The sequence below is a fragment of the Eleutherodactylus coqui genome, chromosome 4 (assembly GCF_035609145.1).
Source record: "Eleutherodactylus coqui strain aEleCoq1 chromosome 4, aEleCoq1.hap1, whole genome shotgun sequence".
Lineage (NCBI taxonomy): Eukaryota > Metazoa > Chordata > Amphibia > Anura > Eleutherodactylidae > Eleutherodactylus > Eleutherodactylus coqui.
The window spans coordinates 48,936,782-48,948,965 of record NC_089840.1 but is presented as its reverse complement, the minus strand read 5'-3'; the positions used below and the strand labels follow the sequence as shown (position 1 = coordinate 48,948,965).

The window sequence follows — 12,184 nt, the reverse complement described above, 5'->3', positions numbered from 1 at the left end:
CTTCTCAAGAAGTGTAAGACCAAAATTTTATTACTTCAAGAAACACATTTCAAAAAGAATAGACAGTTTCCTCCGTCAGGGCTGGGGTTCCAACAATACTATCACAACACACACCCCACTACAGCTGCCAAGGGGGTTACCATAGCGATCCACAAGTCAATCCCCTTTAAACTTGAAACAGAATTTCAGGACGGGGAGGGAAGAGTCCTCTTTTTAAGAGGCTCAATTAATAACATAAAATTGACAATCGCTAACCTTTATACCCCGAACTCGGACCAAGTCCCCTGGCTCATTAAACAGTTAGAAATCTTAAAACAATTCGCAATAGGGCATATTCTATTGGGGGGGAACCTGAATGTCACATTAAATCCCTTGATGGACTCCTCGACGGGGCGTTCCCAGACCTCACAGATAAAAATAAATCGATTACTACGTTCCATTAAGGAACTGGGGATCCTGGATGCATAGCGCTCTCTCCACCCCTCCACTAAGGACTTCTCCCATTTCTCCCAGGTACATCACTCATTTCAAAGACTAGACTACTTCCTCATCTCTGCAAAATCTACTCACCCACCTGAGTAGAGCGAGTATTGACCCAGTCACCGTCTCGGACCATGCACCCATTCACATTGATATCAACCTACCGCAATTCACCCCTGGCGAATGGCGATAGCGTCTAAACGACTCCCTCTTAGACTCCCCAGAGGAGAAAGCTAAAATAAGCGAGTTATTAGAAGAATATTTTAAATTTAACTCTGAGGGAAACATAGAACTACCAATAGTATGGGAGGCACACAAGGCCTTTGTCAGAGGCCTCTTGATAGCACTGGGTGGAAAGACGAAAAAATAGCATCAAAAAGAAGTAGACAGCTTGTTAACCCAAATAACGAAACTGGAGCAGGTTACAAAACACTCGCAGTCCAAAAAGAATCTAGACGAACTAACGTCCCTTAGGCATCGGCTGAAGTGCCATCTAGCAGACAAGTTTAACAAAAAACATATGCACCTAAAACAGACCTTCTATGCCCATGGCAATCGGGGTAGTAAGCTCATGACCCATCTCCTAAAAAAGACCAAGAAAAGAAATGCGATTCTCACCATAAAAACGCAGTCTGGCTCTCTGGCTTCCGCCACTGTAGACATAGCGAAGGAGTTCCAACTCTTTTATTCAAAACTTTACAACCTAAAGGAGGGGGAATACCCAATCCCCCAGCAAGACTCTATCAGCAGAATAGACGCCTTCCTGAGCTCACTTAAACTGCCGGAGCTGAGCGAAACAGATGCGCTCTCTCTAATGTCAACAATCACAGAAAGAGAAGTGGAACAGGTACTTAACTCCTTCCCACAGGGCAAAAGTCCAGGCCCGGATGGTCTAACAATTACCTACTACAAGGCATTCAAATCACAACTGGTCCCTAAGCTCACCGAGACTCTAAATGCACTTCTTAAGGGAGCGGTTCTTCCCAGGCAAGCCCAAGAGGCACACATAACCCTCATCCTGAAGGAAGGTAAAGACCCGACGCAGTGTAGTAGCTATAGACCGATTTCACTAATTAATCTGGACACAAAGATTTGGGCCAAGCTATTAGCTAAAAGATTAGGAGAATTCATCCCCACATTGATTAACTCGGAACAGGCAGGGTTTGTCCGTGGGAGAGAGGGAAGAGGTAATTGCCTGAGATTACTCCACGCCATTAAATACGCTCACTTCAGCAAAATCCCTGTAGCCTTCGTAAGCACTGATGTGGAGAAGGCTTTTGACAGGGTAGACTGGACTTTCATGGAGAGAGCCCTGCGACGCTTTAACCTCCCACGACCTTTTATTTCGGCAATACTCACCCTATACTCAAATCCCCACGCCAGACTAAAAATAAATGAAGCTGTCATCAACCTTTGAGATTAAGAACGGGACTCGCCAGGGGTGCCCCTTATCCCCCATACTATTTATTCTCTTACTAGAACCCCTGTTACAATGGGTCAGACAGGATCCGGTCATGGAGGGCCTGAAGATTTCTTCACATACTTTGTCGGCCGCGGCATTGGCGGACGACATTATGTTCGTAATCACTAAGCCAGAAAAGAGCCTGCCCAGACTGGTTTCCATCTTAAGCGACTTTGGCAAGTTGTCAAATTTTAAAATCAATTTCACCAAGTCCACAATACTCAATATCTCAATCCCAGAAAAGAAATGTGGCCCCTTGAGAGCGAATTCTCCCTTCGCCTGGTCCGAGACGGTGACAGATTACTTAGGAATAAAACTCCCAAAAAGAACTGAAGAACTGTACGCACACAACTTTCAACCACTATTAGCCCAAATTAAAGCTACACTACAAACGTATGATTTACCAACCCTTTCATGGTTTGGTCGCAAGAACATTCTGAAGTCCTACGTCCTCCCCATAATAATATATAAATTACGCATGATTCCTATACATCTCCCACTCTCCTTCTTCAAAGCTATCAGAGTGATATGTACGGGCTTTGTGTGGAAACAAAAGAGACCTAGATTAGCATACAACCTAATGACCAAAAGGAGGGAGGAGGGGGGGATGGACCTGCCATGTATCCAGGAATACTACCAAGCCATTCAACTCAGTTACTGGGCGGACTTAACACAACCGTCGAGGGACCCATTGTTGCAAGATCTGGCTAGGGCCTCACATGGGAATTATCTAGTGGAGGACCTTTGGTTCCCTAAAAGAAACCTCTACAGAGCAAGGGGATTTAGCGCACTCCTCAGAGGCCCATGTGAGACCTGGGACAAACTTAAAGACAAGCTGGCCCCTACCCCATCTCCACTGATACCTATTCGCAGCCTGAACAGATTAATGGAGATCCCACCAGACCCGGGATCGCTGAGTGTCTGGACGCAACTCCAGGGTGCCAAAATAGGAGACATTCAGGTCCTGGCGCACAAGACACCCGAGGATATTATCAAAACATTGGCCCCTAATAGCAGCTCCTCCTTCTTGCGGTTAGCACACATGAGAGAAGTAGTTGGGAAATTCCTAACTAAATATAGTTCCACCAGACCAAGGACGAGCTTCGAAACTGCTTTAGAGGAAGATAGAGCCAACACTAGGAAAATCTCCTATACTAGGAGAAATTTCATAGCGCCCCCGTTATTCGCAAAGCCAGCCTTCCTGTTATCATGGGAAAAAGAACTAAAAATAGTCCTATCTCCAGCGGATTCTAAACTAATACTAAAATTGGCCTACGGTATGTCCATGTGTGTTCTGATGCAAGAAAGCCACTTCAAACTTTTGGTTAGGTGGTACAAAACCCCCCAATGGCTGAAGGCTTACAAACTAGCTGCCCACGACAGATGCTGGAGGTGTGACGCGGCAGTGGGCTCCTACCTACACATCTGGTGGGAGTGCAAGCTGATCTCTCTCTTCTGGAAGGAGGTGGAGGGAGACTTGAGAGTCCTTTCCCCCAACCTGGTAATCTCACCAGAAATGATCTTCCTCTGGAAACCTTCCAGAAATTTTCATCCCTGCAGAAATAAATTGATAGCCTTTGCGATAGACGCAGCTAAGGCCCTGATCCCCTTAAACTGGCTACAACAAAAACCACCCTCTCTTACGCAATGGAGAGAAAAGATGGACTTGATATGTAATCTTGAAGAGCTAACAAGCTGGGCAAAAGGCACACATAAGGACTTCATTCTCACATGGCACCCATGGAGGGAGGTAAGGAGGGGACATTAAGACCCTTCCGTGCAGGGCTGTGGATCGAAGAAACCTGATCTGTCTTCCCTTAACCGAGAGGCACATCTGTCGGGACGGAGGGGACCCCGGGCGTTGATACGGAGGTGGAGTTTACGAGGCTGACGGAGCAACAAGACCTAAACAGAGAGGAGGAGAGCAACCACAGGAAAAGCGGCCTACCCCCCCTCTACCCACATATCCCACCCTTTTTCCCCATCTTGTCCCGTCTCATTCCAACGTCCCCCCCCCCCAACCACCTTACCTATTCCTTACTTTATGAATACTGCAACTTTGCAGTTAAGTCTAGATTGTCTTTTTCCCTTTATTTTATGCGAAGTTAATCTTATATTCTCAGTTCATGTCTTTTTCTCTCTTTTTTCGCAAATACAGTGTTAGCATATATTTTGTCTAAGTAATAAGAAAAAAGCATTTATTGCCTTGCTCTCTTGCAATGTATGTTTGAAAAATATAATGAAAATCCAAATAAAACTTGATTTATAAAGACAAAAAATAAAAAGGAGTAAGGCTGACTGTTCCCTGTCTTGACTCAAAAAAGTATTTCCCTATGTGTGGACTACCTTATTTTATTCACGAGAGCTACAACAGAGAATAAGAACGGTGGCGTCATAAGTGACAAACAGGACTTCAGGTAACTAAGGTTACTCCGGTTGTGATCACACCCAGTCCGCAACGAAGTCGGGTTCCTAGCCACCCGTAGTGAAGAGACAATACAGCCCCATGACCAGGCCCAAAACTCTACCCAGCTGTCTCCTCGGCTCAGGGCCCACTCCTCATACGTGACAAGTGCACACTGCCCAACGAAATGTGAGCACATTGTGCATTTGAAAGCCCAAATTGTGTAACTGTGCAGCTTGCAACACTAAGATCCATTGACAACATGGTAAGGAGTTTGCTGCCCACTGAGCAGGCACTCGCTGTTGTAGATGTGGGGGTGGATGGTAGTTCGGGAGAGCAGGGGGAGCAGGCAGCTAGCTGGGTGACAGAAGAAGGGGTAGAGGGAATAGATCCAGGGAGGATAGCTCCTCTATATACTACACATCACAGGAGAGCGGACAGCTCCTCTATATACCGCACCACACAGGAGAACCGACAGCTTCTCTATATACTACACCACACAGGAGAGCCAACAACTCCTCTATATACTACACCACACAGGAGAGCCGACAGCTTCTCTATATACTACACCACACAGGAGAGCCGACAGCTTCTCTATATACTACAGCACACAGGAGGGCCGACAGCTTCTCTATATACTACACCACACAGGAGGGCCGACAGCTTCTCTATATACTACACCACACAGGAGAGCCAACAACTCCTCTATATACTACACCGCACAGGAGAGCCGACAGCTCCACTATATACTACACCACACAGGAGAGCCTACAGCTCCTCTATATACTACACCGCACAGGAGAGCCTACAGCTCCACTATATACTACACCACACAGGAGAGCCTACAGCTCCACTATATACTACACCACACAGGAGAGCCGACAGCTCCTCTATATACTACACCGCACAGGAGAGCCAACAGCTCCTCTATATACTACACCACACAGGAGAGCCGACAGCTCCTCTATATACTACACCATACAGGAGAGCCGACAGCTCCTCTATATACTACACCACACAGGAGAGCCGACAGCTCCTCTATATACTACACCACACAGGAGAGCGGACAGCTCCTTTATATACTACACCACACAGGAGGGCCAACAACTCCTCTATATACTACACCACACAGGAGAAACTACAACTCCTCTATATACTACACCACACAGGAGAGCTGACAGCTCCTCTATATACTACAGCACACGGGAGAGCCGACAGCTCCTCTATATACTACACCACACAGGAGAGCCGACAGCTCCTCTATATACTACACCCCACAGGAGAGCGGACAGCTCCAATATATACTACACCACACGGGAGAGCCAACAGCTCCTCTATATACTATACCACACAGGAGAGCCGACAGCTCCTCTATATACTACACCGCACAGGAGAGATGACAGCTCCTCTATATACTACACAACACAGGAGAACCGACAGCTCCTCTATATACTACACCCCACAGGAGAGCGGACAGCTCCAATATATACTACACCACAATGGAGAGCCAACAGCTCCTTTATATACTATACCACACAGGAGAGCTGCCAGCTCCTCTATATACTACACCACACAGGATAGCCGACAGCACCTCTATATACTACACAACACAGGAGAGCCGACAGCGCCTCTATATACTACACCACACAGGAGAGCCGACAGCTCCTCTATATACTACACCACACAGGAGAGCCGACAGCGCCTCTATATACACTACACCACACAGGAGAGATGACAGCTCCTCTATATACTACACCACACAGGAGAGCCGACAGCTCCTCTATATACTACCCCACACAGGAGAGCCGACAGCTCCTTTATATACTGCACCACACAGGAGAGCCGACAGCACCTTTATATACTGCACCACACAGGAGAGCCGACAGCACCTCTATATACTACACCACACAGGAGAGCCGACAGCTCCTCTATATACTACACCACACAGGAGAGATGACAGCTCCTCTATATACTACACCACACAGGAGAGCCGACAGCTCCTCTATATACTACACCGCACAGGAGAGCCGACAGCTTCTCTATATACTACACCACACAGGATAGCCGACAGCTCCTCTATATACTACACCACACAGGAGAGCCGACAGCGCCTGTATATACTACACCGCACAGGAGAGCCGACAGCTCCTCTATATACTACACCACACAGGAGAGCCGACAGCTCCTCTATATACTAAACCACACAGGAGAGCCGACAGCTCCTCTATATACTACACCGCACAGGAGAGCCGACAGCTCCTCTATATTACACCACATAGGATAGCTGTCATGTACACTATAAAATATAATAAAATTGCTTGATTTAATTGCATTCTTACCCAGTACAGTGAGTTTGTGCTCACTTTGTTTTTCACGGATATAACAGCCGTAGACACCTTCGTCTTCCAGTGTAATGTTATGCAATTCTAGGTCTCCATGATCTTTAAATTTCATGGAGCGGTTCTTGTAAATCTCATTGATGTGGTTGTATTTCCTTTCTCCTTTAAAATTTTCAGCAACTACAATATTTTGGGGCTTCGCTTCCTTTTCCCAGCTTATAATTAACTGTTTACTTGTATCCTTTTTGTCATTCGGCAGCAGACATCTGAATTCTGCCGTCCCGGACACATAAGCAGTTATTTCATTTAGTGCTGCTGCGCCTGCAACGACAAGAAATCAACACTTAAAACTTTAATATAAATTATTTATATATTGCAAAGTAATAAGAATTTCCAATTCTTAGGTCTTTAAAAAACAACAGGTTCTGATTCTATAGAAGTATGAGATTTCCAAGAACTACATTGATTTCCCATCATCCTCACTTCAATACATATCTGTACTGTAAACCAACACTCTTAAATGAGTGTACAATTGGTTACAGTCTCTATGGGTCCCTCACCAACATACTGGGAGATTCAGACAGAGCCTAATCATACGTCACAAACAAATGGACCACAAATTCTGTATGTATTACATTATACACTGAATGGCCACAGCCATTTATCCCAGTGTCCATCCGCAGTTATCAGAGGACCCAGGATGTGCCTTTCTGTTTCCGTTAGACAGCAATGGCTCTGGAACTGGGTGTCTCCTGTTATAACTCATCTGTGCTAAGGAATAGAGATGAGCGAACACCAAAATGTTCGGGTGTTCGTTATTCGTAACGAACTTCCCGTGATGCTCGAGGGTTCGTTTCGAACAACGAACCCCATTGAAGTCAATGGGCGACCAGAACATTTTTGTATTTCGCCAATGCTCGCTAAGGTTTTCATGTGTGAAAATCTGGGCAATTCAGGAAAGTGATGGGAATGACACAGTGACGGATAGGGCAGGCGAGGGGCTACATGTTGGGCTGCATCTCAAGTTCACAGGTCCCACTATTAAGCCACAATACCGGCAAGAGTGGGCCCCCCCCCCCTCCCAACAACTTTTACTTCTGAAAAGCCCTCATTAGCATGGCATACCTTTGCTAAGCACCACACTACCTCCAACAAAGCACAATCACTGCCTGCATGACACTCCACTGACACTTCTCCTGTGTTACATGCTGCCCAACCGCACCCCCTCCCCCCCACAGCGCACACCAAACTGTCCCTGCGCAGCCTTCAGCTGCCCTCATGCCACACCACCCTCATGTCTATTTAGAAGTGCGTCTGCCACGACGAGGGACCGCAGGCACACACTGCACAGGGTTGGCACGGCTAGGCAGCGACCCTCTTTAATAGGGGCGGGGCGATAGCCCACAATGCTGTACAGAAGCAATGAGAAATATAATCCTGTGCCACCGCCATCAGGAGCTGCACACGTGGGCATAGCAATGGGGAACCTATGTGCCACACACTATTCATTCTGTCAAGGTGTCTGCATGCCCCAGTCAGACTGGTTATATGCACCTTAACAGTAACCGCGTTGGTGGTAATGTGGTGGTGACTGCGGACCTAGTACCACGGTTGTATTTTGTTGGTTTTCGGAATGTGGCCAGGATTAAGTGGGCCGTGGCGGGGGGATGGTGGGGGGGCTCTCTTGTAGTGTCGGTAAAGGTGAAATTCTTGGACTGCCACCAGACGAACCAATGCAAAGGCATTTGCCAACAATGTTTTCCCTGTTGGAGGAGGAGGGGGATGTTTTTGAGGCACTACGTGTCCTCTCCACGTGTCCGTGGTTATATGCACCTTAACAGTAACCGCGTTGGTGGTAATGTGGTGGTGACTGCGGACCTAGTACCACGGTTGTATTTTGTTGGTTTTCGGAATGTGGCCAGGATTAAGTGGGCCGTGGCGGGGGGATGGTGGGGGGGCTCTCTTGTAGTGTCGGTAAAGGTGAAATTCTTGGACTGCCACCAGACGAACCAATGCAAAGGCATTTGCCAACAATGTTTTCCCTGTTGGAGGAGGAGGGGGATGTTTTTGAGGCACTACGTGTCCTCTCCACGTGTCCGTTCCATGTCAGCAATAGTAGCACTCAAGACAGGCCCCAGTAACAATTCTGAAGCAGCAGTATAGCGGGAGCGCAGTCTTCGTTCCATGTAAGCAATAGTAGCACTCAAGACAGGCCCCAGTAACAATTCTGAAGCAGCAGTATAGCGGGAGCGCAGTCTTCGTTCCATGTAAGCAATAGTAGCACTCAAGACAGGCCCCAGTAACAATTCTGAAGCAGCAGTATAGCGGGAGCGCAGTCTTCGTTCCATGTAAGCAATAGTAGCACTCAAGACAGGCCCCAGTAACAATTCTGAAGCAGCAGTATAGCGGGAGCGCAGTCTTCGTTCCATGTCAGCAATAGTAGCACTCAAGACAGGCCCCAGTAACAATTCTGAAGCAGCAGTATAGCGGGAGCGCAGTCTTCGTTCCATGTAAGCAATAGTAGCACTCAAGACAGGCCCCAGTAACAATTCTGAAGCAGCAGTATAGCGGGAGCGCAGTCTTCGTTCCATGTAAGCAATAGTAGCACTCAAGACAGGCCCCAGTAACAATTCTGAAGCAGCAGTATAGCGGGAGCGCAGTCTTCGTTCCATGTAAGCAATAGTAGCACTCAAGACAGGCCCCAGTAACAATTCTGAAGCAGCAGTATAGCGGGAGCGCAGTCTTCGTTCCATGTAAGCAATGGTTAATGTGGCTTAAGTGGTAACTAGGCCTGTAGGCAGCCCAGTGTAACGAAAAATTGGTTCAAGTTAAAGTTCCAACGCTTTTAAGCGCATTGAAACTTATAAAAATTGTTCAGAAAAATTATTTGAGTGAGCCTTGTGGCCTTAAGAAAAATTGCCCGTTCAGCGTGATTACGTGAGGTTTCAGGAGGAGGAGCAGGAGGAGGAGGAGGAGGAATATTAGACACAGATTGATGAAGCAGAAATGTCCCCGTTTTGGATGGTGAGAGAGAACGTAGCTTCCATCCGCGGGTGCAGCCTACGTATTGCTTACGTATCGCTGCTGTCCGCTGGTGGAGAACAGAAGTCTGGGGAAATCCAGCCTTTGTTCATCTTGATGAGTGTTAGCCTGTCGGCACTGTCGGTTGACAAGCGGCTACGCTTATCTGTGATGATTCCCCCAGCCGCACTAAACACCCTTTCCGACAAGACGCTAGCCGCAGGACAAGCAAGCACCTCCAGGGCATACAGCGCGAGTTCAGGCCACGTGTCCAGCTTCGACACCCAGTAGTTGTAGGGGGCAGAGGCGTCACCAAGGATGGTCGTGCGATCCGCTACGTACTCCCTCACCATCCTTTTACAGTGCTCCCGCCGACTCAGCCGTGACTGGGGAGCGGTGACATAGTCTTGGTGGGGAGCCGTAAAGCTGGCCAGGCCCTTAAAGACTGTTGCACTGCCTGGGATGTACATGCTGCTCGATCTACGCACATCCCCTGCTACCTTGCCCTCGGTACTGCGCCTTCTGCCACTAGCGCTGTCGGCTGGGAATTTTACCATCAGCTTGTCCGCAAGGGTCCTGTGGTATAGCAACACTCTCGAACCCCTTTCCTCTTCGGGAATCAGAGTGGGCAGGTTCTCCTTATACCGTGGATCGAGCAGTGTGTACACCCAGTAATCCGTCGTGGCCAGAATGCGTGCAACGCGAGGGTCACGAGAAAGGCATCCTAACATGAAGTCAGCCATGTGTGCCAGGGTACCAGTACGCAACACATGGCTGTCCTCACTAGGAAGATCACTTTCAGGATCCTCCTCCTCCTCCTCCTCAGGCCATACACGCTGAAAGGATGACAGGCAATCAGCCGGTGTACCGTCAGCAGCGGCCCAAGCTGTCTCTTCCCCCTCCTCCTCATCCTCCTCATGCTCCTCCTCCTCCTCCTGTACGCGCTGAGAAATAGACAGGAGGGTGCCCTGACTATCCAGCGGCATACTGTCTTCCCCCGCCCCCGTTTCCGAGCGCAAAGCAGCTGCCTTTATGGTTTGCAGGGAATTTCTCAAGATGCATAGCAGAGGAATGGTGACGCTAATGATTGTAGCATCGCCGCTCACCACCTGGGTAGACTCCTCAAAATTACCAAGGACATGGCAGATGTCTGCCAACCAGGCCCACTCTTCTGAAAGGAATTGAGGAGGCTGACTCCCACTGCGCCGCCCATGTTGGAGTTGGTATTCGACTATAGCTCTCCGTTGTTCATAGAGCCTGGCCAACATGTGGAGCGTAGAGTTCCACCGTGTGGGCACGTCGCACAGCAGTCGGTGCACTGGCAGCTTAAAGTGATGTTGCAGGGTGCGCAGGGTGGCAGCGTCCGTGTGGGACTTGCGGAAATGTGCGCAGAGCCGGCGCGCCTTTACGAGCAGGTCTGACAAGCGTGGGTAGCTTTTCAGAAAGCGCTGAACCACCAAATTAAAGACGTGGGCCAGGCATGGCACGTGCGTGAGGCTGCCGAGCTGCAGAGCCGCCACCAGGTTACGGCCGTTGTCACACACGACCATGCCCGGTTGGAGGCTCAGCGGCGCAAGCCAGCGGTCGGTCTGCTGTGTCAGACCCTGCAGCAGTTCGTGGGCCGTGTGCCTCTTATCTCCTAAGCTGAGTAGTTTCAGCACGGCCTGCTGACGCTTGCCCACCGCTGTGCTGCCACACCGCGCGACACCGACTGCTGGCGACATGCTGCTGCTAACACATCTTGATTGCGAGACAGAGGAGGAGGAGGAGGAGGGTGCTTTAGTGGAGGAAGCATACACCTCCGCAGATACCAGCACCGAGCTGGGGCCCGCAATTCTTGGGGTGGGTAGGACGTGAGCGGTCCCAGGCTCTGACTCTGTCCCAGCCTCCACTAAATTCACCCAATGTGCCGTCAGGGAGATGTAGTGGCCCTGCCCGCCTGTGCTTGTCCACGTGTCCGTAGTTAAGTGGACCGTGGCAGTAACCGCGTTGGTGAGGGCGCGCACAATGTTGCGGGAGACGTGGTCGTGCAGGGCTGGGACGGCACATCGGGAAAAGTAGTGGCGACTGGGAACTGAGTAGCGCGGGGCCGCCGCCTCCATGATACTTTTGAAGGACTCCGTTTCCACAACCCTATACGGCAGCATCTCAAGGCTGATGAATTTTGCTATGCGGACGGTTAACGTTTGAGCGTGCGGGTGCGTGGCGGCGTACTTGCGCTTGCGCTCGAACACTTGCGCAAGCGACGGCTGAACGGTGCGCTGAACTACACTGCTGGATGGGGCAGAGGACAGCGGAGATGAGGGTGTGGGTGCAGGCCATGAGGCGGTAGTGCCTGTGTCCTGAGAGGGGGGTTGCATCTCAATGGCAGGTTGGGGCACAGGGGGAGAGGCAGGGGTGCAAACCGGAGGCGGTGAACGGCCTTTGTCCCACCTTGCGGGGTGCTTGGCCATCATATGTCTGCGCATGGTGGTGGTG

At 49.4% G+C, this 12,184-nt stretch overlaps 1 protein-coding gene across 3 annotated transcripts in view; it reads right to left on the bottom strand.

Annotated features, from left to right (window-relative positions):
- CD86 (CD86 molecule) overlaps positions 1 to 12,184 on the bottom strand; it is a 66,322-nt gene that overhangs the window by 12,709 nt on the left and 41,429 nt on the right. For all 3 annotated transcript variants that reach the window (XR_010792535.1, XM_066599392.1, XM_066599391.1), the window contains exon 3: positions 6,686 to 7,006. Coding sequence is in view for 2 of the 3 variants with exons in the window: in XM_066599392.1 (XP_066455489.1) it covers positions 6,686 to 7,006 (321 nt within the window). In the remaining variant the exon portion in view is untranslated. The remainder of the gene's footprint in view (positions 1 to 6,685; positions 7,007 to 12,184) is intronic.